General features: G+C 48.2%; 1 protein-coding gene across 1 annotated transcript; it reads right to left on the minus strand.

The window, feature by feature from the left end:
* Positions 1-1,898: 1,898 nt before the first annotated feature.
* On the minus strand, positions 1,899-26,698 carry LOC119399353 (dermonecrotic toxin SPH). Its single transcript, XM_049417672.1, has 7 exons — positions 26,364-26,698; positions 25,866-26,127; positions 18,221-18,352; positions 6,727-6,846; positions 4,745-4,985; positions 3,717-3,969; positions 1,899-2,069 (listed from the first exon to the last, which is right to left on the minus strand). The coding sequence occupies exons 1-6, from the start codon at positions 26,427-26,429 to the stop codon at positions 3,810-3,812; spliced, it is 981 nt and encodes a 326-aa protein (XP_049273629.1). The 5' UTR covers positions 26,430-26,698; the 3' UTR covers positions 1,899-2,069; positions 3,717-3,809.

The raw sequence follows: 26,698 nt of genomic DNA on the forward strand, positions 1-26,698 counted from the left end.
CGATGCAGATAACGATCGTCGGTGTGCAATACTCGCTGATGAAAAGCATCCCATGAACCTATCGATAATGGAAGTGCTCCTGAAGCCGCGGCAAATGATCACCATTCCGCGTGAGTGGTGAGGCACATTTTAAGCTTAACAGCTCGTTTTTGATAGTTCACAGCGCTAAAGGGACGAGGACGAAGTACGAAGAAGGCGACGACACGAGCGCTGACTCGCAACTAAAGTTTATTGAAAGGAACGGCACGAACATATACAATACAAAAGCCAGCCACGCCTCAGCGGTGCGACTGCGCGTGTGCAGCAGAGTCATCCAAGTGATGTCAACAAGACAGAACACGTATACCATACGCTTGCGTCCAGAAAACAAACAAAAAAAAAACAAGCAAAGAACCGTTTTCCCGCGGGAAAAAGTTTCTTTGCATCTTTTTTAGATTGTTTGTTTTGTGGAGCTATCAAAAATGAACTATCACCTATTAGCCCAAGTTTCTCTTCTCGTTCAGTTCGTTTCCCATTGCGGAACCGACGTGCCGAAACACTTGACAAAATTTAGCAAAATTTGTTGGAGTTTAGTGTCCCGTAACCACGATATGATTATGATGGACGCCGTAGTGGAGGGCTCCGGAAATTTCGTCCACCTGGGATCTTCAACGTGCACCTATATCTGAGCACACAGGCCTCAAGCATTTTCGCTTCCATCGAAAATGCGAGCGCCGCGGCCGGGATTCGATCCCGTGACCTTCGAGTCAGCAGTCGAGCACCATAACTACTAGACCAGCGTGGCGGGTCTCTTGGAATCCTGTCTGTTGCTCTAAATGACCAGCGGTTTTCTAGGCTTGTAACTACATGCCCTGCTCATGCCCATTTCTTCTTGTCGATTTCGACTGAGATGCCATTAACACGCGTTTTTACTCGGAACTAAACAGTTGTTTTCAATTGTATTCGACTCTTCACACATTTAAGTAATGGTGCGAGGGGTGCTGACACCAGAAAGGGTATCTTGGAAGTCGCTTTGTCACATAAGTGAGCAAATAAGTGACGAGCAGATGTACGACTTGCATGTACGACTTGCTTACGACAGCACCCGTTGGAATTCTGGGCTGACGTGTTGTGCCGTGAAGGCGAGGCAAAGGAAAACTTCTCACAACGCTGTGGTTGTTCAGTTGGTTTTTTTTTTGCTCTCGCTTAAAACAGAAATCATTGTTTCCAAACTTTTCTGTACAATACCAACAAAGCAGACTAACAACAATTTACACACAGACTACACAAGGAGTCGTATTTTTATTTGGACCGCTGCACTGCGAAAGTGAAGCCTCAATATGAGTCAAAATGCTTTTTTTTCTTTTTCAACTTTGGCACAACGCTCCTGCTTCGTTCATTCCCACAGTATTTTTATCATTTACTATTACCAACTTATAAAGCCCACGACTGAACATATTAACTGAAAAAAGAAAATCCCGCCTTTTTTCTAAAAAAACTTAAACATGCAACATTTTGCGGTGTTTCTTCATGGATAAACATGATGAAAATAGAAACAAAAATGAGAAATACGGGCTGAATAACGACCTCCCGCCTCCACATATGATTGAAGATTGGCGAAAAACCACCGGGCCCACTTGATATGATGTGAATATATATATATATATATATATATATATATATATATATATATATGAGAGACAGAGAGAGAGAAAGAAAGACAAGGGGAAGAAGCTGCATCCGTACGTCAGCGCGCTTCATGACCTTGAGCACTTTTGTCTTTGAACGCGCGGCTCATTTTCAGTGTTATCACGAGCGCGCTGGTGAAATCGTATATCGTGTCTAATTCTAGCACTATACAGCGCAGCGCGGATATGTCACGTCACTCCGCGGTGGCCCCGAACAATGCAGCTCACGATGGTTATACCAGCCGTTTCCCGTGTCCATGTGCTCATGACACAGTAAAAATTGGGTTTGTAGCATCATTTGTCAAGAGAAGAGCGAGTAATTTCTAGCTGACTTCGAAGTTTAATCGTAAATTCCCTGTCGCGTGCTGCGCTGCAATACTTGGTTCACATGTTCGCATGAGCCTCGACTACCAATCGGCAGCATCTTCTGACAGTGCTGAAATAGCGCTGCAGGGCCTCTTTAAAGGGACCATGAAACGGTTTTTTGAAGTTTTGTCAGCGTTTAGGCAGGAGCATCCCCAAATCATTCGCACCAGAAATTAAGCAACGTACCGTGTACCAAGGCCGCTACGGAATTTATATCTATACCCTTCTCCTCACCACTGCCTTGCACCCTCATCTCACAGACACCCAGACATCGCCGGCGATCGCAGCGCTCTCATGAGCGCACGGTTTGAGCTTCGCCCAGTCATGGTCTCAGATATTGTGCGCCGACGGTTTGCGCGCAATCTCGGAGGCCCAACAAAGACGAAGCTCGCGGAGTGGTTGATATCTGCTCCGACAGGTGCCGCCACACTACCAGCAGATCTTATTTTATTCTCCTGTACGGCGACAATTTGCGAAAGCATGCGGACAAACAGAAATAATTCGAGAACGATCACCGATAAGCGTAAACTCGGGCAATGTGGTTGTGTCTTCAGGGGTGAAGTTAAGCCACAAAAACGTGGATCGTGGCGTTGAACGGATAGCGAGAGCGCGACGCTCATTGCAGCGACGAGCCGAAGGGATTCCGCTCGCCAGATGCCTCACGAACATTGCACGATGTCGCAGCTTTACAAGTCACCAATTGATAGAAATTGCTAGATACGTGGTACACAACAAGGCTAGGGCAAATAATTATGTCCAAGAAAAGAAACCTCGAGATAAACACTGTCGCTCAGCTCACGTCAACACGGAGTACGTTGTAACACAGGCAGACGACGCTCGCTGCCCACAGGAGGTTCAGTGACGTGTACTGGACATATCCAATCAGATCAGCCGCCTGCGTGACGTCGCGCTTCCAATACGACGCGCACTGGAAGTGGGCGGTTTGAAAACGCGTTTGGCTGAGCCGCTGTGATCGGTGGCGATTAGCAGCTTTAGAGCTTTGTAATAAATTACACAGTTTATGCACAGAGCTTAAATCGGTCTGTAAATGATCCTTAGGACTTGCTCTACCGGCTCAATGTGTTCGTACAAAATCGTCAAAACCGTTTCAGGGTCCCTCTAACGATGTGTGTGTGTGTGTGTGTGTGTGTGTGTGTGTGTGTGTGTGTGTGTGTGTGTGTGTGTGTGTGTGTGTGTGTGTGTGTGTGTGCGCGTGCGTGTGTGTGTGCGTGTGTGTGTGTGTGTGTGTGTGTGTGTGTGTGTGTGTGTGTGCGTGTGTGTGTGTGTGTGTGTGTGTGTGTGTACAGAGAGAGACAAGGGGAAGAAACTGCGTCCGTACGTCAGCGCGCTTCATGACCTTGAGCACTTTTGTCTTTGAACGCGCGGCTCAATTTCAGTGTGATCACGAGCGCGCTGGTGAAATCATATATCGTGTCTAATTCTAGCACTACAGAGCGCATCGCGGATACGGCACGTCAACCCGCGGTGGCCCCGAACAATGCAGCTCACGATGGTTATACCAGCCATTGCCCGTGTCCATGTGCTCATGACACAGTAAAAATTGGGTTTGTAGCATCATTTGTCAAGAGAAGAGCGAGTAATTTCTAGCTGACTTCGAAGTTTAACCGTAAATTCCCTGTCGCGTGCTGCGCTGCAATGCTTGGTTCACATGCTTGCATGAACCTCGATTACCAATCGGCAGCATCTTCTGACAGTGCTGAAATAGCGCTGCAGGGCCTCTTTAACGGTGATGCTTCGGCTTGAACCCTGTGTATTTCAGCTGTCCCTTCCACTATCCATTCCCACGAAGTCGTCGAATCGAGTCCAGGGGTTGTCGTAAACGATGGCGGGTCGAACCACGTCTCGGAACTCGTCTTCCCTCAAGATGGCGGCCAGGCGGTCCGGTCTGTTGGTAATGATGGCGTCTACACCTCTCCTGCGACGTGGTATGAGATATATGAATATTTTTAGTGGAATGAACGCCGATTGACACTGTCGTTTCCCTCCCAAGCACGCCCCCTATACCTGCCTTGGCTTCATTATCTGCTGGTTTTTATTAGGGTTGTGTCAAACAAAGAAACGGCCGGGCCCTCACATTTCCCTTCCTTCATTCAAAGTTAACTCAAGGAATACACCAGGGCTCACGAAAGACGACATGCGAGCGCAGCTACCAGACACCCGAATACCAGACACCTGAGATTTCTGAAAAAGTAGCCTTATGGTTTTACTTGAATGGGTAGTGTAGATTGCACTAACGCACTGGTATCAAGGTCTATGCACTTCTAAAATGTACACACGTCGAAAGTTCTTACAGGAACCTGAGACTAACGAAGATATAACGACCTGAATGTTTACGTTTCATGTTCATCCTCAATGCGACGTCTTTTGTTTGCGCGTACGGCGCCGACAGCAGTGACCAGTATCGTAGCTCTAAGTGCAAAAAAATTTCTCGACGAACCGAAGGTGCTATGGCCCCGTCAGATTTTTTTTAATCGTTATCTTACGATTATTCTGGGGATTGAACCACAATTTCTACAAATGTTTTTATTCCCGATGGACCAGGCTCATTCTGCGTCAACGCGGAGGGAAGGAGCGTATACTCTGGAGGGGCTTCGCGATAACTCTCGCAAAATGAATCGTCAGCGCCCCTTTTGACATTTGGACCTAGAACTTGGATGTCGTCCCGATGTGCCATCGCGTCTATTGCTCACCTGAGCGAGCGTCGGAGTTCACCCGGAGTGTCGAGGGTCCACTGGTAGGCCTTTTCGACGTAGTGGTGCGGAACCTCCGACTGGCGGTCCTTGATGACATTGTAGAGCCTCTGAGGCGGCCGCAGGTACGAGACGCAGTTCGTGGCGCCGTCACCTTGCCACCGATGACCCGTTATGCCGAGTCGCAGGTACAGGTCCCGTATAGCGTCCAGAGGCTGGTCGCTGTTGGAAATGTCTACACCTGTCAGATGGATGACGAGAGTGTCATTGTTTCATGTGGTGCACAGTGCTTCAAACAACAGCCACAACCCTAACCTTGTGGGAATTCAGGCGTCCGCGCCAGTGGCTCGACGCCATCTTTCCTTGGAGAATTCTCGTGTCCCTCTCCTCTCGACCGGACGGGTGGCAGCTGGCCATAAATCGCCGTCACTTTGCTGCCACCCCGCCCTCGAAGGTTAAACACGGTGGCCGATTGGCCCAATTTTGGCGGGATTTGGACCTGGCTCGCGCTCGCCTGGAAGCGCCGGGCGCGCGACCAGGTTCGGGGGAGACCACTTGGGGACCTCGAAGGGTGCGTACGCGTTTTGGCCGCTCCGGCCGGCGGCGATCCTTTGTTCTTTGTTCTTCGCCGCCGGCCGGCGGTTACGTCGTTTTGTCGGGGCTCCGGCCTCAGCGGGCGCGCGCTACCCTCCGCGGTCTCGAAGTCCCGAGGCAGCGCCTCGCGATCGTGCACGGTATGTTCCTTTTAAGTGTTGCTATGTCTGTTCTGTTTTCTTCTGCTCTGGGGTGCGAGATCGCGGGAGCGCTGGCCGAGGGGTAGGTCGGCTCTCCAAACCTGGTTCTTTCTTTGTTTGTTCGTTTTGTGGGTGTGCCATTCGCGGCCACATTTGGTAACAATTGTATTAGCTAATTGGTGTCCTGTGTAACTATCTTACGTGCGATTGGTTGTAATGAATTATTGTTCTCTTGTATAAAAATCCCCCGTAATAAATCACTGATTTGGAGAGTGTCGCCTAGGGTCTCCCTCGCTGCGCGCGACGGCTCGCCGTCCTTTCGCGGTGATGGGCCGAGTTCTCGCGCGCAGCAGTACGAACGGTACACGGGTGCGGGACGAACGAGGACGCGGCAACCTGCAGGAAGCTCCCAGTGCTCGAACCCGCGGTGGTGTTTGGCGCGTACGGCGCCGGGAGCGACGACGACACCACAACCTTGACCCCTGACGATTAACCATTGTGTACCCGTTACCTAACACAGGGCGCGCGTGCATAAGCGTGCGCAGGGTTACCCGCCAGGGGGGGGGGGGGTCAGGCAAAGTTTCATCGCAGTGGCCCCCCTCCCCTTGATCGAGTCCAAAAGACAACATGCTTCACAATGGATGAAAAAATCAAAATTAAGCGATGCGATGCTTCTCACAACGGCCTGCCTTTAGTCCCTTGCTTTCCGGGAGTAAAGATGGAGAATAAACAGTTCTTGGAATACAACATCAAAAGCCCTTCAGCCGCCATCATTGACGATAATGGTGGCCGAAGCGTAGCCATAACCCTGCTCTTTGTTTAATGACGGAACAGGTTCGACTGAATAAAAGTATGGGGCAGACTTCGTGGCCCCCCGTCTAGGTGATTAGGGGGGCTGGCCTCTCTCCCAACCCCCCCCCCCCCCTGCTTCTCACGTACACGGCTGTTCGCGTCGCGCATAAAATCTGATTTGAAGAATCGAAAATGTTTAGAAGGTTCCAATACGTCAGTGCGAGGCTTGCGCCGACTGATAATGCGTGTAAGAGTTTTACCTGGTGATGCCCGGTCACAGGAAACGGAGAGTGAATGAAGAAAATGAAAATTTCGCCCGGGGTCAAAGCCAAGCACCTGAGTGAAACCTTTTATTTCTTTAGAGTGGCGATCATCTTATGTGACAGACGCACGGACATTTTTCTCGTCGAGTCGGCATAGAAATGATTTAAAAAGTAAGTGGTATTTGATACTCACCTATCTTAGAGAGCATGAGTGGCATGATCCGGTAGATGGTATGCAGCGCTCCGCGGAGCACTTCGCCGTCGCGGACGCTCCTAACAGACAGCAGGACGTTCATCGCATTCCAGGTATAAACTGTGATCGAGTGAGAAATAATCAGGACATAGCTTCGTATCCAGTGCATTCAGTGCGTTTGTACGATGTCTCCGACACCGCGCCTTTCCCCCGTGGTGCCTGCGCACTAAAAGGCCGCATATGTGTCGCGATAATTTGTTTTTTATGGTTAGCGTCGCTTTATGTTTTTGTTGATGCTGTGCCTGTTTTGAAGGAGTAGTCTTGCATGGGGTATGATTGAATCTCGTTATAACGGACACCGATATAGCGAATTATCCGTTATAGCGAACTAAATGTGCACTTTGGTTGGTCACGCTTCACTCAGTGACATTTGCTGTTTTTATAACGAAGCCAGAAAAGCGAGAGCTGCCGCGGTATAGGCTGCAACAAAAAAACATTTGGGTCACGCGAGGCTGAAAATTATTATTTGATTTGCATACGCATATACACAAGGACACATAGAAAAGAGGGAGAGAGCACGCTGACAACTGCCACCTAGAAGGGCACATCGCCTGCCTGCTCTTTCGGGAGGAGGGAAGAGACAGAGGAAAGGAAGTAGGAGAAAAGAGAGAGTAAAGAAGATAGAATAAAAGAAACATAAATGGCGATGACTTGGACAAAAATAAGTAAAAACACGAAAAAAAAACTTCAATAAACAGGTGACCAGATACGTTTGGTCCATAAAAGTCCGCATAAAAAGTGGCATAAATATTGAGACTATTCACAAGCACATTTCTTCATCAAGTTCACAACCAGATCCTTCTTCAAATAATTGTGAACGCAGGATTGTTTAGTCAAGCGATGTTTGTTCTTCCGATGTTCCGGTCTATTTAGTTTCAAATGCCACAAAGAGGTGGGTAAGCATTATACAGGGGTCTGAAGCCTGGAATAATGCGTTTTTTATATCTATAGGATATTTGTGCGACCATATATTGTCGATATGTTAAAACTGTTTTCTGCCTCTGTGGCACCAAAGAAAACATCGACCACTTGCTGTGCAATTGTCCGCGATTTGCCTCGGAGAGACTAGTACTTTCCGACGCACTGCGACGACTGGACGATAGGCCACTTCCCGTGTGTTAAATATTATGCTTGTCAAGAGGAGAGTAGACGAAGAAGTGACAAGCGAACGTGGGCCCGAGCGCGCGCCCGCATTCAGTTTTTAGTTTTTTACCCAGCGTCGAATAAACAAGACGTTCTAGACTTCGGCTCCGCTTCCTGGTTTTCAGCAGTATGGTGCCGTGACCAGGATAGAAGAACAGTTGAAGACCCCTGGCGATGAAGCGAGCTACCTGAAGAGGACAGCCGATCGACGCGATCAACGCGACGACGCTGGGAGAGAAACCAAGAACGATCCACGTCATCACGAGCCTTCGATTCCCGACGTGACGACATGGAAAGGCTACGACGGAAACGTGCTACCGTTCGAGCTTCGGTCACCAGGATCATCAACGACATGACGGCTCTTATGCGGACGGAACCAACGCCAACTGGTGAGCTAATCGATCATCTTAACCTATTGAAGATAAAGGAAACGATGCTCACGGAACTTGACAACCAAATAGAAGAGCATGTCACGGACGATAACCTTGAGGATGAGATTAACAGCGTCGGGCAATATCAAGATTCAATCGTCCTCGCAAAGTCCCAAGCTGAACGCATTTTGTCCTCTCCTCAAGCCGTAGCTACGCACGCATCTCACGATGATTCTCATCAAGCACGTGCACAGATTAAACTACCTAAGCTCAATCTACCGAAGTTTAATGGAGACCAAATTAGATGGCCTGAGTTTTGGGATCAATTTGAGTCAACTATTGATCAGAACCGCCATCTCGCAGACGTGGACAAATTGAAATACCTCCGGAGCTACCTGTCGGGTAAAGCGGAAGGTGTCATCAGCGGCCTGGCCACAACTAACGAAAGTTATAGCACAGCTATAGATCTTCTCAAAGAAATATTCGGCCATAAGTCGCTGATTGTTAACGACCACATGCGCCGGCTTCTTAACCTTCGTAAAGTCCGCTCGTGCGAAGATTTTGAAGGGCTTCAAAGGCTGTATGAAGAGGTACAAACCCGCGTGAGATCCCTTCGTAACCTTGGAGTCGAAGAAAAAGAGTACGGAGTGTTACTGAAAACAGCAATAATTCAGAACCTTCCACAAGAAATGGTGCTCCGTTATACTCAGCGCACCTTATCTTCGACAAACTCAAGCGGTACTAGTGACCAACTAGATGAATTGTCTATTCTTCTAGACTTCTTAAGCTTCAAAGTAAGAAGCCGGGAACAGGCTTTGATGACTGACGGATGACCACAGAGAACGAGTTTTAACCGGAAAACCAAAATCTAACGACCATAACCGAGGTTCTGCGTCTATGTTAGCCGTAAAGCTTGATCCAGAGAGTTGTGTGCTATGTAGCGGCAAAGATCACTCGGTGGATGACTGCCCATCTGAGATCACATTAGATGAGAAAAAAGAGAAACTGCGCAAGTTGGGATGTTGCTTCCGATGCGCTAAACCATTTCACAGAGCGAAAGAATGCAGAAGCTGCAAGAGGTTAAGCTGCGCGAAATGCAAGGGACGACACATCACAACGATGTGCGACCCAAAATGGGTACAGAAGAATAACGAAACGCAGACCACTGTATCCAGCTCTTCTACAGACTCGCTAAAGAGCACAGTACTTCTGCAGACCGCGCAAGTTTGGGCTGTGGGCACTCGAGACAAATGCCTTGTAAGAATGTTAATTGATGGTGGCAGTCAACGCAGCTTCATCACGGAAGAGTTGTCTAGGAAGCTGAAAGCCACCGTGGTAGCCGAAGAGCAGCTCACCATCTCTGGATTCGGAAACATTTCTGCACCTCGGAAATATTATCGGAGAGTACGCGTTACGCTACATAGCCAGTACGACGCAAACTCGATTGAAATAGAGGCTATAGAAGTCCCAGAAGTATGCAGTGACTTGTCAGCACTGACAGAGACAAATGTGCTTGAAAGGGTAAAAGACAGGGACTTACGTTTGGCTGATGTCACCGTATACCAGGTCTCACATGAGCCTGGCATATGCGTGCTTATAGGAGCTGACTATTACTGGCAACTCCTCAGCGGAAAAATTCAGCGACTGGACGACTCCTTAACCGCCATCGAAACAATCATGGGATGGACACTACATGGAGATACCAGAAGTGTGCCGAAGTTCCAGCCAGAAACCGTAAGGACCTTCAACATACACCTGATGGAAACCAATGTCTCACAGCAACTGAGGGCTTTCTGGGAAGTGGAGCATCTGGGACTGGCCCACGAAGAAAGACATTCGAAAGATGACGAATGCGTCCTGAAGAACTTTATGGAATCAACTGTTAAAACCAATGGACGCTACGAAGTTGAACTCCCTTGGCGCAGCAATTATTCCGAGCTTAAAGACAACCGAGATGTCGCTCTGAAGAGGCTGGAGTCTCTACAAAGAAAGCTGTGTCGAGAACCAGAGTTTAACAAGGAATATGACACTGCGATCAGGAGCTACTATAACAATGGCTTTGCTGAGAAGGTCACAACGAGCAGTACGAGCGGGCATGTCACTGTCATGATGTGCGCGGTAGTCCCATCTGGTGCACGGCGTTGGTGTTTTGTGATGTGCGGTGCACCGACGAAGACGACGACGAGACATCGAAAAGGCGGAATCGTGTCGTCGAAGTCAAGCCAAGCCGTGTGGAAGAAGAGAGAAGAGGAAGACGACGAGAGAGCTTCGGTAACGAAAACCGAACGAAGCAGTCGCAGGGTGAAGCGCTCGTCGGGTCCTGGTCCCGAAGCCTACCCCTGTGCCTGGTGACCGCTCGAGCCTGGCTCCCGTCTACCAGGCGCTCCAGCAGCTGGCGCCGGTCCGTTGTTCTTGGGCCCGGGCGTACTCCAGACCTGGGCCTACTACTGGCTGTCCGGGACGTCTTTGCCTGCCACATCGGCTCTGCCGCACGCTCCGCTCCGACCATGCCTGTGTCACTGCTGTCGGCGTAAGACGCAACGCAACTCATCGACTGCTCTGCCTCGACCGTCACACGGTGAAGTGTTCACAAAAATCTTGTGTAGTGCAGTGGGGGACTACACTGAGGGTCAGACCTTGAGTCCTGCAAGAACGTGTGTCGTGCTCGTAGCTATAGGGCAGTTCTTCGCTGTTGCATTGTAACGCGCCAAACTTCATCATCATTTTTTTGTGGCATTAAAGCCTTATTACTCAAGATGCAAATGTCTTCGTCCGTCTCGGCAACAATTCTTTAAGTTGCCGTGATTACCCGAACCAGATCCCTCACAATTGGCGTCCGCGAGGCAGGACGAAGCCGTTTGCACTGAGTTAAAACCTTTGTAGTGAAGATGAGTGAGCAAGAGCTTATAACGCTAGCGGAACGCATGGGGCTTCAAGGAGCTGAGCTAAAGACGTGGGTAGATGCGCGGTTAGAGCGGGCTCATGAGGAATCTGTGCAAGCGCGTCAAGAGCGTTCCGCGGAAAGGCAGGCGGCGAAGGAACGTTTGGAGATAGAAGAGAGAACTCTTCAACTGCGAATTAGACTAGCTGAGGTCGAAGGTAGCCGAGAGCCAGCAGCGCGGGACCGAGAACCTGAGAGAAGTCAAAGCCACCCGTGCTTGATCAATCCTCACAACCTGATTCCAGTGTTTGACGAGAGGCGTGACGATCTCGATGCGTATCTCAAGAGTTTCGAACGCGTAGCTCTTGGTCAAGAGTGGCCTGAGGAGAAGTGGGCTACAGCGCTTAGTTTATGCCTCAGTGGGGAAGCGTTGAAAGTCTTCGGTCGTCTGTCGCCGGAAGACTCGATGGATTACCAGAGTACGAAAATGGCCTTGCTCCAGAGGTTTCGTTTCACAGCCGAAGGCTATCGCGAAATGTTTCGGCAAAGCAAGCCGGCAGACGGCGAAACTGGTAAACAGTACGCCACGAGATTACAGAGCTTCTTCGATAGATGGCTGGAAATGTCGAAAACGGACAAGGACTTTGCATCCGTGCGCAACCTTATTGTAGCTGAGCAGTTACTGAATAACTGTCACGATCGCCTGGCACTGTTCCTAAGGGAGAAAAAATGCAAGACAGTAGAAGAGATGGCAGAAGCGGCTGATACCTTCTTGGAGGCCCAGCGGCAAACAAACTTGTTGGTCTTTCGTAACAAGTCCGGAAACATTACCAAGGAGCAAGATGAATGTACATATACCCAGCCTCCTCTTAGATGTTTCGTCTGTGATCGACCTGGGCACAGAGCATCTGATTGCCGCACGAAACCCCAACGAGTCTTCTGTGGGCACTGTCGAAAGCCAGGCCATGATGCAAGAGCATGCCCAAACAACGGTGGGTCAAAGACGACGACATCTTGCATCGTGTCTACCGAGCAGAAGTCGGAGCCACCTGGATGCGCCGATGATTCGTCACCAGATGATTACGTTGCCAGTGCGCTCACAGAACTCACCGCAACAGCAACGCGAAACTTGCCGGTGTTACAGGGAGAAGTGTTTGGACATACTGTATCTGTCTTGAGGGATACTGGAAGCAACACCCTGGTAGTGCGCCGTTCTCTTGTTCCCGATGATGCGCTAACGGGTACTACCGCCACGATTTTATTGGCTGATGGTAGTTGCATCGAGGTACCGGAAGCAGAAGTACGGATTCTATCGCCCTATTTCAGCGGAAATGCGATAGTCAAATGCATGACGTCACCACTTTATGATGTCATCGTAGGAAATGTTCCCGGCGCCCGTGACGCTAATGACCCCGACTCAACGTGGAAGGAGTCAGCGAGCCAGAAGTCGGCGACTAATCAGGCATTCAAGTCTGAAGAGAAACCCAAAGATGGATACGGGACGAATAGCACCATCATGGTTGGTGTTTCAAGCAAAGGACATAGCCGGAAGCTCACGACTGCTAAGTTTAGAAACTTAGAGGTGACACAGGAGTCCTTTCGCCAAACACAAGAGGAAGACCGGTCGCTGGATGTTTGTAGGGCGAAAGTCGACACCATCATCCGCGGCAAAGGAGCCATGTACCACCCATTTATGTTTGAGAAAGGAATCTTGTACCGCGTTACCACTTGGCTCCAGGTAAAGCATTTCAACAAGCGGTGGTTCCAAGGGCGTTGCGGCTCCATGTGTTGAACTTGGCACATGAAACCCCGATATCTGGTCACCATGGTATCAAGAAGACGAAGGACCGAGTTTTGGAGTCGTTTTATTGGCCCGGTGTACAGGAGGACGTCCGAAGGTTCGTCAAATCATGTGACGCATGCCAAAGGACATATCCCAAAGGCAAAATAGGCCAAGCGAAGATCGTTAAAGCCACAAGACCGGAAACGAAGAAGCAGCTTCGCTCTTTTCTCGGCTTGGCGGGATATTACCGAGACCTCATACCTCATTATGCCGAGAAAGCGAAACCACTGACTGAAATGACAAGAAAGATGGAAAAGAACAAGTTAGCGTGGAATACCGAAAGAGAAGAGGCATTTGAAACCCTCAAACAAGCTCTAGCATCTGCACCAGTAGTCAAGGCAGCTGACATAAAGAAACCCTTCGTATTACGTACAGATGCATCTGATAGGTGCATAGGCGCCGTACTTATGCAGGAACACGAGGGTCTTCTTCACCCGGTGTCATATGCCAGCCGCCAACTTATGCCCCGGGAAGAGAGATACTCTGCAATTGAAAGAGAGTGTTTAGCGTTAGTTTGGGCGATCGCCAAGTTTCATATCTTCCTTTATGGAACCTCGTTCGTCGTTCAGACTGATCATCAACCGCTACGATACCTCTCTCAAGCCAAGCATTTGAACAGCAGGGTCTTACGCTGGAGTCTCGCATTGCAAGAGTACACCTTTCGTGTTGAGCATATCAAAGGATCAGAGAACGTGGGTGCTGATTATATGAGCAGGCTACAGGTGTAGGTGCTAGCTCTACAACATTAATGTAATTAAGTACCATGTGCCTAGGGACTCCCACAGACAGACTATTGTCTTGGTGCAACAGTTTTGTACATTTGTTTGTCGTAAGTCTTGTATCCCGCGCACTTTGGACAGTTTTTTTTTAAAAAAAACTTTCGAAAGGGGGGGCTTTTGTCATGATGTGCGCGGTAGTCCCATCTGGTGCACGGCGTTGGTGTTTTGTGATGTGCGGTGCACCGACGAAGACGACGACGAGACATCGAAAAGGCGGAATCGTGTCGTCGAAGTCAAGCCAAGCCGTGTGGAAGAAGAGAGAAGAGGAAGACGACGAGAGAGCTTCGGTAACGAAAACCGAACGAAGCAGTCGCAGGGTGAAGCGCTCGTCGGGTCCTGGTCCCGAAGCCTACCCCTGTGCCTGGTGACCGCTCGAGCCTGGCTCCCGTCTACCAGGCGCTCCAGCAGCTGGCGCCGGTCCGTTGTTCTTGGGCCCGGGCGTACTCCAGACCTGGGCCTACTACTGGCTGTCCGGGACGTCTTTGCCTGCCACATCGGCTCTGCCGCACGCTCCGCTCCGACCATGCCTGTGTCACTGCTGTCGGCGTAAGACGCAACGCAACTCATCGACTGCTCTGCCTCGACCGTCACACGGTGAAGTGTTCACAAAAATCTTGTGTAGTGCAGTGGGGGACTACACTGAGGGTCAGACCTTGAGTCCTGCAAGAACGTGTGTCGTGCTCGTAGCTATAGGGCAGTTCTTCGCTGTTGCATTGTAACGCGCCAAACTTCATCATCATTTTTTTGTGGCATTAAAGCCTTATTACTCAAGATGCAAATGTCTTCGTCCGTCTCGGCAACAATTCTTTAAGTTGCCGTGATTACCCGAACCAGATCCCTCACAGTCACGTACTACATGCCACACAGAGCGGTAGTGAGACGTGACAGAATTACAACAAAAGTGCGGGTGGTGTTAGACGCCTCATCTAGCGCTTCGGACTCTCCTTCTCGCAACGATGTCTTGTGGACAGGGCCGAATTTGAATCCCAACATACTTGACTTACTGCTGAAGTTTCGCAGCTTCAAGATTGGAATTTCCGCCGACATCGAAAAAGCTTTTCTTCAAGTGTCACTGGCTGAACACGACCGAGACGCGTTTCGCTACTTTTGGTTTGAGGAAGGTTCTACTAACCTTGAAGAATTGCGCATGACAAGGGTTCCTTTCGGTGCCCGCAGCAGTCCTTTTCTCCTAGCGGCAACTCTGCGACACCACTTTCAACTCGTGGAAGACAAGTACCCTTCGACTGCCAAACTGTTGAAGGATCATTTCTATGTAGATGATTTGGTCATCGGAGCACAGAGCAAAGACGAAGCACAGCAAGTCGTCAACGATTGCTTCAGTATTTTGGAAGAGGCGGGGATGCACCTGACAAAGTGGACGACAAATGATGGACATTTACGAAACTTTTACAACAGTAAAGACATGAAGATACAGTTCGATGTAGGAAACGGAAAAAAGATTCTTGGACTTGTCTGGGACACTGACAAAGACATCTTAAAGCCATCGATAGACAAGATGCTTGAATCGTTAAACGAGCCAAAGGTTACGAAGCGACAGATCTTAAGCTTTGCCTCACTCATGTACGATCCGTTCGGATTCTTGGCACCGTTCGTTCTGGTGGTGAAGTTATTAGTTCAAAGGCTGTGGATACAGAAATACAGCTGGGATGCTCCCCTACCCGAGTCTATTCTTCTGGAGTGGACAGCGTGGACTAAAGGCCTCCCAATAGTTAATCAGTTGGAAGTTAAGAGACATTTTGGTCAATTCCTCCTGGGCAAGAATGTTCGGGTTACCATCCATGCCTTTAGCGACGCAAGCCCTGCTGCGTATGGCGCCGTGCTCTACCTTCAGGTACGAGACATCAATGGAGACATAACAGTTCAGCTATTGATAGCCAAATCGAGAGTCGCACCTCTACAAAATATGACTGTCCCACGACTGGAGCTTATGGGAGCGCTTGTTGCAGCTCGACTTATTGCAACAGTGAAACGTGCCTTAAACCTAGCGGACGTTGAAACAGTTATGTGGACAGACTCCATGATTGTGATTCATTGGCTACGAAGTTCAACGAAGCGCTGGAAACAGTTCGTAGCAAACAGAGTTGCGGAGATACTCTCCCTAACCGAAGTGAATATGTGGAGACATTGCCCAGATGATCAGAATCCAGCCGATTTGCTGTCTAGAGGAGCCACCGCGGAACAACTCTTACAAAGTTCGCTTTGGTGGAAAGGACCAAACTTTCTCCACACTGAGACGACATTCGACGAACCCTGCTACAGCGAGGATACAGTCGACGTAGAAGAGGAAACGAAGTGTTTGAATACAGCTGTACGACCAGAACCTACGATTGTAAACATAGATGACTACAGCTCTTATAACCGACTGCTGCGTACAACTGCGTGGATACAACGTTTCACTAGGAATTGCCGACATACAGACGCCAGAAAGAAAGGACCTCTAGACGCAACCGAATTACAAGAGGCCGAAATTTATTGGATACGTCGAACACAAGATAAAGTATTTGGACCGGATGTACGTCGAATGGACATTGCACTTCAGCGTTTCTGTCCCTATCACGACGAATTAGGGCTTCTTCGCTTGGGAGGTCGACTTCAGTTCAGCAACCTCCGTGAAAGTTCCAAGCACCCTATTCTGCTTCCAGCTTCAGACACATTCACAAAATTGTTGGTGAAGAAAGAACATCAACGACTTTTACACGCTGGACTCAGTTTTCTCTTAACGGAATTCAGAGAAAGATACTGGATACTGAGAGCCAGGCAGGTTGTAAAGAAAGTCATAAACGAATGCATCGTCTGCCGACGATATTCCTGCAAGCAATACTCGGAGCCTTTCGCACCCCTAACAGCAGACCGTGTCCAGCCTTCTCCACCTTTCGAAGTCTGTGGTGTAGATTTTGCTGGACCCCTTCTACGAAAAGATAATGGAGAAGCTACGAAAAAGAGTTACATACTCATCTTCACATGTGCAGTCGTCAGAGCGGTTCATTTGGAGCTCGTCACCAGTCTTACTTACGACAAGTTCCTACTAGCTTTTAAACGATTTGTGGCACGACGAGGCATCTGTAGGATAATTTACTCCGACAATGCCAAGACCTTTAGAAAGGCCTCAAGGGAGATTCAGCGGCTTCATGAGTTAATGGAATCGCAAGAAGTACAATCGTATTTCGGATGTCACAAGATCATTTGTAAATTCATCACTGAACAAGCTCCCTGGTGGGGAGGGTTTTGGGAAAGACTTATTAGATCCGTGAAGTCTACATTGAAGAAAACACTGGGAAATCATTTCTTTAACTACGAAGAACTTTCTACCATCCTCATTCAAGTTGAAGCTATGATAAATTCACGACCGATTACATTTGTGTATACAGAATCCTCTGAACCAACTCCACTTACGCCAAGTCATTTCCTCATAGGCCAAAGATTGACTATGCTTCCTACAGACTGTGTTAGCACATCAGCCGAAGAAGCGTCGTCGTCACGCGACATACTTCAGCGAAAATGGAAACATCAAGAACAAGTGTTAAACAATCTCTGGAACAGGTGGCGACGAGAGTACCTCCAAGAACTTCGTTCAGCTCATGTGAATGAAACTACAAGCACAGAATCCGTGAAGACAGGAGATATCGTACTGATGAAGGTATTGAACTCGCCGCGGCAATTGTGGAAGATGGGACAGGTCACCGAAGTATTTCCGGGCAGCGACGGCAAAGTTCGCTCATGCAAGGTGCGCATTCCTGGTGGCACCACGTTGCGGAGACCAGTACAGATGTTGTACCACCTGGAATCAGCTGGACAAGATTCGGTACCGCGGAAACAAGAGACTTGAAAAGAAGCAAGCCCCGCACAAGTTGTTCGGCCGGGAGCTGTTAAATAATATGCTTGTCAAGAGGAGAGTAGACGAAGAAGTGACAAGCGAACGTGGGCCCGAGCGCGCGCCCGCATTCAGTTTTTAGTTTTTTACCCAGCGTCGAATAAACAAGACGTTCTATACTTCGGCTCCGCTTCCTGGTTTTCAACACCGTGCAGGTGCTACAAGAACACCGTTCCCAGCTCTTGTCGGCCCAGAAGGCAGTGAAGGCCCTCTTTTGTTTTTTGTGGACGTCGTACTTGTGCGAACATCTCTGACTTTTGCTGTAGTCCCGCACGCTTCAGTGAATTCACTGCCCCTTATTTTATTCTTCTCTTCCCTCCTCTCTCTTATCCCTTTATTCACCTTCACCAATACCTCAGTGTAGGGTAGCCAACCGGAAGTTTTTCTGGTTAACCTACCCACCTTCTTTTCTGTTTCCTTCGTACTGTTACGACGAGTATCAGTTACAACTAACTTACTTATGGTCGCGACGCTGGTTCGTTATAATAGGGTTCGGCTGTACTTAGCCCGTTTTAATGAACTCACCTCCACTCCACAGGTGTCGTGTAAGTTTCTCCGCGATTTCAACTCCCGCACGGTATTTGTACTGCGGAAGCACATTCGTGACCTTGAGATCCAAGAAGAGCAATGCGAGGCGCTCCTTGGATATGGCACCGTCTGAAAAAATTGGAAGACGCTTAAGCTTCGCCTTTAAGAGTTCAACGCGATAGCGATATCCGGCCCCATCCTCGTCGTGCTCTCTTTCGCTCATCATTATGTTCATTCGCCCGGTCTCACACACGCACAACACTCGACATACCTATAGTAAAGGTAAACGTAAAGGTTTCCGCCCTCTTCAACAGCACTTGTATGACAACAGTGCACCCGCTACGTGTGTGTAAGAGAATACGCGCTAATGTGTATGCCCTTTGGAATAGGTGGCATGCTTTAAACCAGCAGCAATTACGCGCGTGATACGTTTTCGAAGTTGCGATGCACTCACTACGCGTTCGTAAGGTGTCTCAGAAGGACCAGAGAGACCGCAGAACCGACACGTCTTCGGTTTATTGTTGTCAGAACGAGTATCAAAAAAAATAATAAGAATGTAGAGCGTGCCCCTGGCCACCTCTTCTTCCTCGTCAACAGCTCCATCTTCAATCTGTTTTCTACATCTTCCCGCCGGCCAGATTCAACGGATGCAGCCTTCGAGCGAATACAACAGCTGAATCGGTCTCTTGACCAGTTTTCCTTCAGATGTCCGAAGCAAACATGTCCTCACTAGTCCATCCTTGCCTGGGAAAATCTTTTCAACCTTACAGAGTTTCCACTGCATCCTTTTACGCGCTTCTCCAAGCAGAAGCACATCTCCTTCTTGTATAGCTGTGTGTCCAGCCGTTTTTCTGCTAGCACACTTCAGCTCCCTTAAATACTCTTGTTTCCATCTGATCCACCATGTCATCATTGCCTCTTTTCTTCTACTCCAGTAATTCAGCAAACTGTTTTCACCAGGTTTGTCGTATTCTTGCTTGTTAATTACTTGCTTGCCTCCTATAACATCCGCCGGCGTAATGGGTTGTGGCTCGTTGGGATCGTCATACACGTAGGTAAGAGGCCGGTTGTTAATTACTCCTTCTGCCTCAACAACCACAGTCCGTAGTTCTTCTTCATCCAGAAGTCGAGCTCCTATAGCTTTTGTCATTGACGTTTTAAAGCTTCTGATGAGTCTTTCATAAAATCCTCCCCACCATGGAGCTAACTCTGCAATGAACTTCCATTTTACTTGCAGGTTGCTGGTATACTGTTGCACCCTTTCGTCTTCCGTCTTTAATATTTTGTTTATCTCTTTTTCGGATTTCTTGAAGGCTCTTGCATTGTCACTATAAATTGTCGTACACAATCCTCTTCTAGCTACGAATCTTCTGAACGCTTGTATAAACGCTTCCGATGACATCTTCTTGACCAACTCTAGTTGTACAGCTCTTGTTACTGCACACGTAAATACCACAATGTAGAACTTCGTAAATTTGCTGCCTTTTTCCTCTCGAGCATTTAGTGGTCCAGCGAAGTCCACACCAACTATGTCGAATGGCCTCGTCTTCGTTATCCTGTCAGCTGGAAGTGGTGCCGTTTCTTGCGTCATTGGTCGGGAATTGAACTTCCTACATATGATGCATTTCTTTATAACGTATTTTACCATCTGTCGGCCCCGAACAATCCAAAACTTTGTCCTTAAGTGTGTCAATGTTGATGCAACGCCACCGTGCATGGTAACGTGATGCGCATGCAGTACTAAGAGTTCTGACAAGTGACTTTCCCTTGGCAAAACAATGGGATGCTTTTCATCAAAGGTCAAATCACTCCATTGAAGCCTCCCTTGCACTCTTAGGACGCCTTGATTGTCTTCGAAGATGTCCGTGCTGCACAGTTTCATCTTGCCATTTATTCGTGTCACTTCGTTTTGTAACGTCTTCTGCTCCTGCTTTAACAGCAACAGTTCTGCCTTGTCCAATTCTTCTCCTGTTAGCGAACCTTTTTTCGCTTCTTTTCTTAGATTTCCAATGTATCGCATCACCCACGCTGTAACTCGCAATGCTTTTTTATACGATCCGAACCTGTTAACATCGATTATTTTCTCTTGACTCGTTGTGGTAGTTAGGCTTGTCACGATCTCTTCGTTGTGTTCGTTGTCATCATTGTCCGATTCTATCATGATGTCATAATCAGGCCTTTGTTTTTCGTTCCTGATCCACGTGGGGCCTTTCCACCATAATTCACTGTTCAGTAAATGTTGCATCTTCACGCCCCTTGTCATCAAATCCGCAGGATTTTCATCACTTTTAACATAACCCCATTGACTCTCTTTGGATTTGTTCTTGATTTCTGCTGCGCGGTTACGAACAAACAGATCTTTCGTCTTGCTTGACTTGATCCAGCAAAGCACAATTTGAGAGTCAGTCCAGAATCTCACGCTTCTTGCTTTCCTGATGAAATTCTCAGTTATATGACTGGCCAATCGAACTGATACTGTGGCGGCCAACAACTCCATTCTTGCCAGTGTAATCTTTTTGATTGGAGCGACTCTACCTTTTGCCATGAGTAAACTGGCCTGATTGCTGCCATCTGAGTATTCTGTTACGAGATATGCTGCTGCTCCGTATGCCATTGGGCTTGCATCTGAGAAAACGTGTACAGTTGATGCTTTCACCTCAGCTTGCTTGTTGTAGTCATAGCATCTGTTAATAGTGAAGTTATCCAGATGCTGAAGCTCCTCTGCCCAATCCTTCCACGCTGATCGGTGCTGGCTTGGTAACGGGTCGTCCCATTTTAGGTTTTCTATCCAAATCTTCTGCATCAACATCTTTGCTCTAACAGAAAATGGTGTCAAAAAACCTAAAGGGTCGTATAGCTTTGCCGTAGCTTGCAAAACCTGACGTTTTGAAAGTTGTCTTGTATCCATGTCCTGTCGCCACGTAGTGTCTGGGAAGCTCAGCAGGTCGTCGACAAAATTCCATTTCAATCCCAAAACCTTGATTTGTCCTTCTTCTCTGATTCTTCTATCTAAATCTTCTCCTTCTTCGTCAAATAGATTTCGTAGTTTGGCGTCATTTGAAGTCCATTTCCTTAAATTCATTCCTGCACCACGAAAAATGTATCTTGCTTCTTTGTACAGTTTAGCAGCTGTCGAGTAATCATCGGCTCCTAGTAAGACGTCGTCGACGTATATTCCTTTTCGGAGTTGCGCCACAACTGCGTGATACTTTTCTTCGAAGTCATCCAAGTGTCGATGAATTGTGGCCGCTAGAAGAAAGCTACTTGGTGTAGTGCCGAAAGTTACTCTCGTCATCCTGCATGTTCTTATCTCCGGGCTTGGCATAGCTTCGCTGGGTATTTCTTCCCACCACAGAAATCTCAGTGCGTCTCGGTCATTTTCTTGTATTGCTATTTGCAGGAACGCTTTTTCCACGTCTGCTGACTTGACAATCCTGTGTTGTCGAAAGTTCATCAGCAAACTTGTGATATCGGGGTTAAGGTTTGGCCCATTTTCCAGGTTGTCATTCAGTGATTCCCCTGGGTTTTGACTTGACGATGCGTCAAATACGATCCGTATCTTTGTCGTTGTTCTTTCTTTCTTGATCACAGCCTGATGGGGCATATAATAGACAAATTTGTTCCGTACGTCTGTTCCGGCAGGTTCTTCGACGTTTTCTGCTATTTCTTTCTCGAAGTATTCTCGAATAGCTTTGTCGTAGGCTTGAAGGTCATCGCGATTTTTCCATAATTTCTTTGTCACCTGCATAAGCCTCTTCTCTGCAACTGCCTTGTTGTCACATAACGTTACGTTTTCCTTCCATGGTAGCCGCACTTGATACCTTCCTGCCTTGAACTCCATTGTTTCTCTGATGTACTGTATCACACGGTTATTGCTTGGCTTTGTCTCGGTTTTCTCCGTGATTCCCATGCTTTCCAAATCCCAGAACTTCCGCAGTTCATCGGTGATCGTGTCAGAGTTGGCACTGACCTTGAGGACCATAACCGTCGATGATTTCAGTGGAACAAAACGAAGATCTACAGGACCTTGAACCGTCCATCCCAACATCGTTTCTATTGCCATTACTTTCGGCTGTATCTCGCGAATGCGACCAGTGACTACCGTCCAGTAGTAATCTGCTCCAATTAATATTGAAGTTTCTAGATTTTCGCCGTCATTGCCCGCCTTCTTACTGTCATCAGCCAAAGAAATCCCTAGAGATCTTGCTCTTTCTCGTACTGCCAAAGGTGGAGATGGTAGCACGTCGCAGGATATCACTTCTATCTCGAGCGCTTCAATGGTGATGTGTTCGGATGTAGGGTCCTTCTTCACGTTGACTTCGACGACTTTCAAGTCGAGTTCCACCTCTCCTCCTCCAAACGATCCAACGGTGATTCTTTCGGATCTTTTTACTTTGCACCCTAGTTTTCCCGACAATCTTTTGAGGATGAATGTCCTCTGGCTTCCATTGTCCAGCATAATCCTTGCGTAGCACCCACTTTCTTCTCCCTCCGTCCATGGAAAGGCTGTCTGCAGTAGTATGCACTTGTGCTCACCAGACTGCTGTGCGTGCATGTTGCAGGACTTGCTGACGTCTGCCCGATCAAGTTTGGCGCTTGTACGTACTTGTCCGCCACCGCTGCTTGACTGTTGAGCTGACGTTCCAGATGTTCGTGGTCGACACATGGATGTTGCGTGCCTTCCCGTGCATGTCTTGCAGCGTACGTTGGCGCGGCATATCTTCGCCGTATGGTAAGGTCTCGTACATCTGAAACACCTTCGCTCCCGCTGCAAGGCTTCTTTCTTCTGTTCTATCGTTAAGCTTCTTCTGCAATCTTCCGTGTAATGTCCAGTCAGCTCACAGAAAATGCATTTTTTCATAGAGGTGCTTTGAAGCGTATATGTTCTTGTCCCTCTCGTATTACGTGGTGGTTTGTCCTCGGCCTGTTTCTCCTCATGAGTTTCTTCTCTGCTGCGTATATAGATGTTTAAGAACTCCATCATTCCTTTCAAACAACGCGTGCTCTCTCTTGATGTTGAGTCCGACGCTGTTGTTGCTGGACTGTTGTCTGCACCTTTCTGTATTTCTTTCATCTTCATCTCAATCCTCATGTCCACTGGTAGCGCAGATTTCAGGACAGGTGTTATCACTGTGGCGTAACTGTCCATCTCCACGCCTAAAGACTGCAACGCTCGTGTGTTTACTTGCAACTTTTGGAATAGTTTCTTCAATCCGTCCACATCTCTGGAACTCTTCACTGCTTCTACGTTTGCTAGCTCTTTTATGTATGTCTCCCTTAAACTGTCTTGTCGCCCGAACGTTTCTTTCAGAAGGTCGACTGCATGATCGTAATTTTCATCAGAGAACTGTAAACCTTCTATTAGAGAAGCAGCTTCCCCGCTGAGTGACGCCAGAAGGTAATTAAATTTCTGACCCTTCGGCATGTTCGATCTGTTGTGCACCGATGTCTCGAACTGATGCCAAAACCTAGGCCACGCTGTTCTTTTGCCATCAAACTTGATCATTTCAAGACGTGGCAACTTAACAAGCTCTTGCATGTCCGAGGTGTGGTTAGTACCTTGCATTGTTGTCGCCTGGTCTGCCACTATTCTTGTTGTTAGTTGCGTCGCTAGCTCCAACTCTCGTAATCGCTCCTCTATTTTTGTCGTTGCTGCGATGATCTTCATCTCATAATGCAAAACTCTTTCAAATTCTGCCTCCGCGTCTTCCTCTTCGATGAGCGATTCAATCTGTTCGTTAACTTGGTTTAACGCCTGTGACACGCTCTTGATCTGGTTTAGAAGCGTCATTAGTTGCGCTCGATCGGCTTCTTCTTCTATCTTCTTATCAATTTCGCTCGTAAGCGTTGTTACATTTGCTCGAAGCGTCTTCCGCTTCTTCGATAAGACTTCTCTATTCATGCTTGAAATCGTGTGAAAAGGCCCTTGCCTGTGTAGCTGAGTTGCCAATGGTCATCTGTCGTGGTCCTTCCCGCGACGGTTCGATGTTGAGCCAGACGCCGCTGCTCCGTTCTTCAACCCGTTGTTGCGAAGGGGGTTGAAGTCTTCTCGTCTGTCTTCAGGTATCCTGGTCACGGCACCATGTCTCAGAAGGACCAGAGAGACCGCAGAACCGACACGTCTTCGGTTTATTGTTGTCAGAACGAGTATCAAAAAAAATAATAAGAATGTAGAGCGTGCCCCTGGCCACCTCTTCTTCCTCGTCAACAGCTCCATCTTCAATCTGTTTTCTACATAAGGGAATACGCGCAGTAACGTGTGTGCCTTTTGTAATGGGTGGCCGGCTTTAAACCACCAACTCGTTGTGCAGTTCACGTCGTGTGACGCCCGATGGCAATATACGCTTGTACCCCGTTTTACTGCGATATTACATCTCGTACTGTGAAACCTGTACACAGGACGCGTATGTTTGTGAAGCTTTAAAGTTAATTTAGTGCAGTCCCAAGCAATGGAGTGGCTCTGTGGTAGAACACCTGCTTGCCACGCAGATGGCCTGGGTTCGATTCCCACTCGAACCTAAGATTTTTTTATTATCCATTTTATTTGCATCTTTCTCGATTTTTCTGTCGCGGACAATATGATCATTTCTCGCTCACAACCAACGACGCCGACACCGACACCGGAATTTCTGCGGAACGAGCTGTTTAACGCTATCGCGTTAAAATGAACAATTTTCCTGCTCCGAAATGACAACTGGGTTGTTTTTGTTGACAAGTGCGGCATGTTGCGTGGGTTAAACTCAAATTGGGTGGGTGTAAACACGTGAGCCATAGCCTATGTCAGGGGTCTCAATCACGCGGGCCGCGGGCCTCATGCGGCCCGCGGACCTCTCGCTAGCGGACCAGCCCGCACATGACTGTCTTCGTCCCATATATATCCTTTATTTTCTTAGTAAGTGTACTTATGAGCTACACAGACGTATGACTGGTTTCAAGCATTTTTTTTTCTGTGAGGTACCCCATGCGGTCACCATGTGTTTCACATTATCAAGGAACAAGAACTCTTTATTTCAGGGTCGGCGTCCGGATTTGATTCTTTCTGGAGATTAGTATCGATATGTTTCTCGAAACCTGGCGTCCAAGCTCCTTTATAAATGACCAATATATGACATACGGGAAAGGCCTTCTTTCAAAAGCCAACACTAGCTGACGTTCCCATCTTCTTCCCTGTCCCGGCCAATCTGGTAGACAATTTCGTGACGGCGGCCCGCTAGCTGAGGTGAGTTTGAGACCCCTAGCCATATGCCATTCATTCACACTGCCCTAAAAACACTCATACCCACACACCCCTCGGAGAAACGCTCCACTTTTTGGATGACTCGGTCGTCACCAAAACCTTACCTGTAACAAGTCATGCCACATAAGCATAAGTGTCAATAATGACATTCTGGAAAGATAATGAAAACTGCGCATGTTGGTAGGAATTCATTATGGGATGGTTTCAGCCCGCACAGAACAGACAAAGACGAAATAAAGTAGACAAGCAAGCGCAGACTCACAACTGAATTCCGAGTCAGCGTTTGTTTGTCTACTTCCTTTCGTCTTTGTCTGTTCTGTGCACGCTGAAATCATCCCATATTGAAGGGCATGTTCTCTTAGTGCGGCGTTTCTTGCAACTGCGAAACGATTGGATATTCCTCACCCACGGACGCCGTCCTCCGAACGTAGTCCAGGAGAGCGGGTATCTCTTCATGGCTGTCGCACCACCTGAAGCAGTCGCATGGCACGCCGTGGTAGAACCATGTCGCGGTACCGTTGGCGGTGAAGGTGACGTCAGCTTCGATGGAGTTGGCTCCCAGACGCATGGCTTCGTCCACTTGCTCAACCGTGTTTACCATGTGGGCGATGTTGTAGACGGGCCTCCGCGCAAGGTCTCGAGGTATTGCACTCGTAGAAAGTGACTGCTGTGTACAGAGACGGACAGGGAGCATTTACAGTGATAGACACCCACTTTCGGCCTCCTGAATGACGAAGTGAGCGGCATATATCCTTCCTGAAGCTACATATAACTTCGAAGTTACTAAATTGTCCCCGATGCCTATACAGGTAGAAGCAGGCGTTGCTAAACATGCAGAAACGTCGCTGTAGGTATACCTTTAAAATCACTGAAATGGCAGCATCGACACCAATATCAGCTTACCCCAAGGACAATGCAGATTACAGCGGCGACGGCGACAAATTGGGAGACGCTGCGGCTGCTGGGCATCTTGAACTTGGACCCGTCCTGGTTCTCGTGACCGCGGTGAGCGTGGCGCCATCCACGGGTGGTACACAAATAAAATTCCAGGTGTTTAAGGCTCTGAAGGCGCTGAACGGGCTACAGTATAGGACTTGCATTAGGTTGTGTCTCAAGTTCTCAAATTATAAAAGTTTTTGCCATGTACTTAAACTTGCTGAAGATAACTGTCTTCGCCATAGGCGTGTCATAACCATTATTATGGAGGGAAGGGGGGGGGGGGGGGTAAAGTTTCAACC

Source organism: Rhipicephalus sanguineus, chromosome 7 (genome assembly GCF_013339695.2).
Source record: "Rhipicephalus sanguineus isolate Rsan-2018 chromosome 7, BIME_Rsan_1.4, whole genome shotgun sequence".
NCBI classification, from domain to species: domain Eukaryota; kingdom Metazoa; phylum Arthropoda; class Arachnida; order Ixodida; family Ixodidae; genus Rhipicephalus; species Rhipicephalus sanguineus.

What these genes read in the sequence shown, in the direction of transcription:
- LOC119399353 (XM_049417672.1), bottom strand. Translation starts at nt 26,429, where the DNA reads ATGCCCAGCAGCCGCAGCGTCTCCCAATTTGTCGCCGTCGCCGCTGTA. An exon ending in TCGGAGGACGGCGTCCGTGG is followed by an intron (nt 18,353 to 25,865) that starts GTGAGGAATATC and finishes CAATTTTTTCAG; the next exon opens with ACGGTGCCATATCCAAGGAG. An exon ending in GAACTCCGACGCTCGCTCAG is followed by an intron (nt 3,970 to 4,744) that starts GTGAGCAATAGA and finishes ACCACGTCGCAG; the next exon opens with GAGAGGTGTAGACGCCATCA.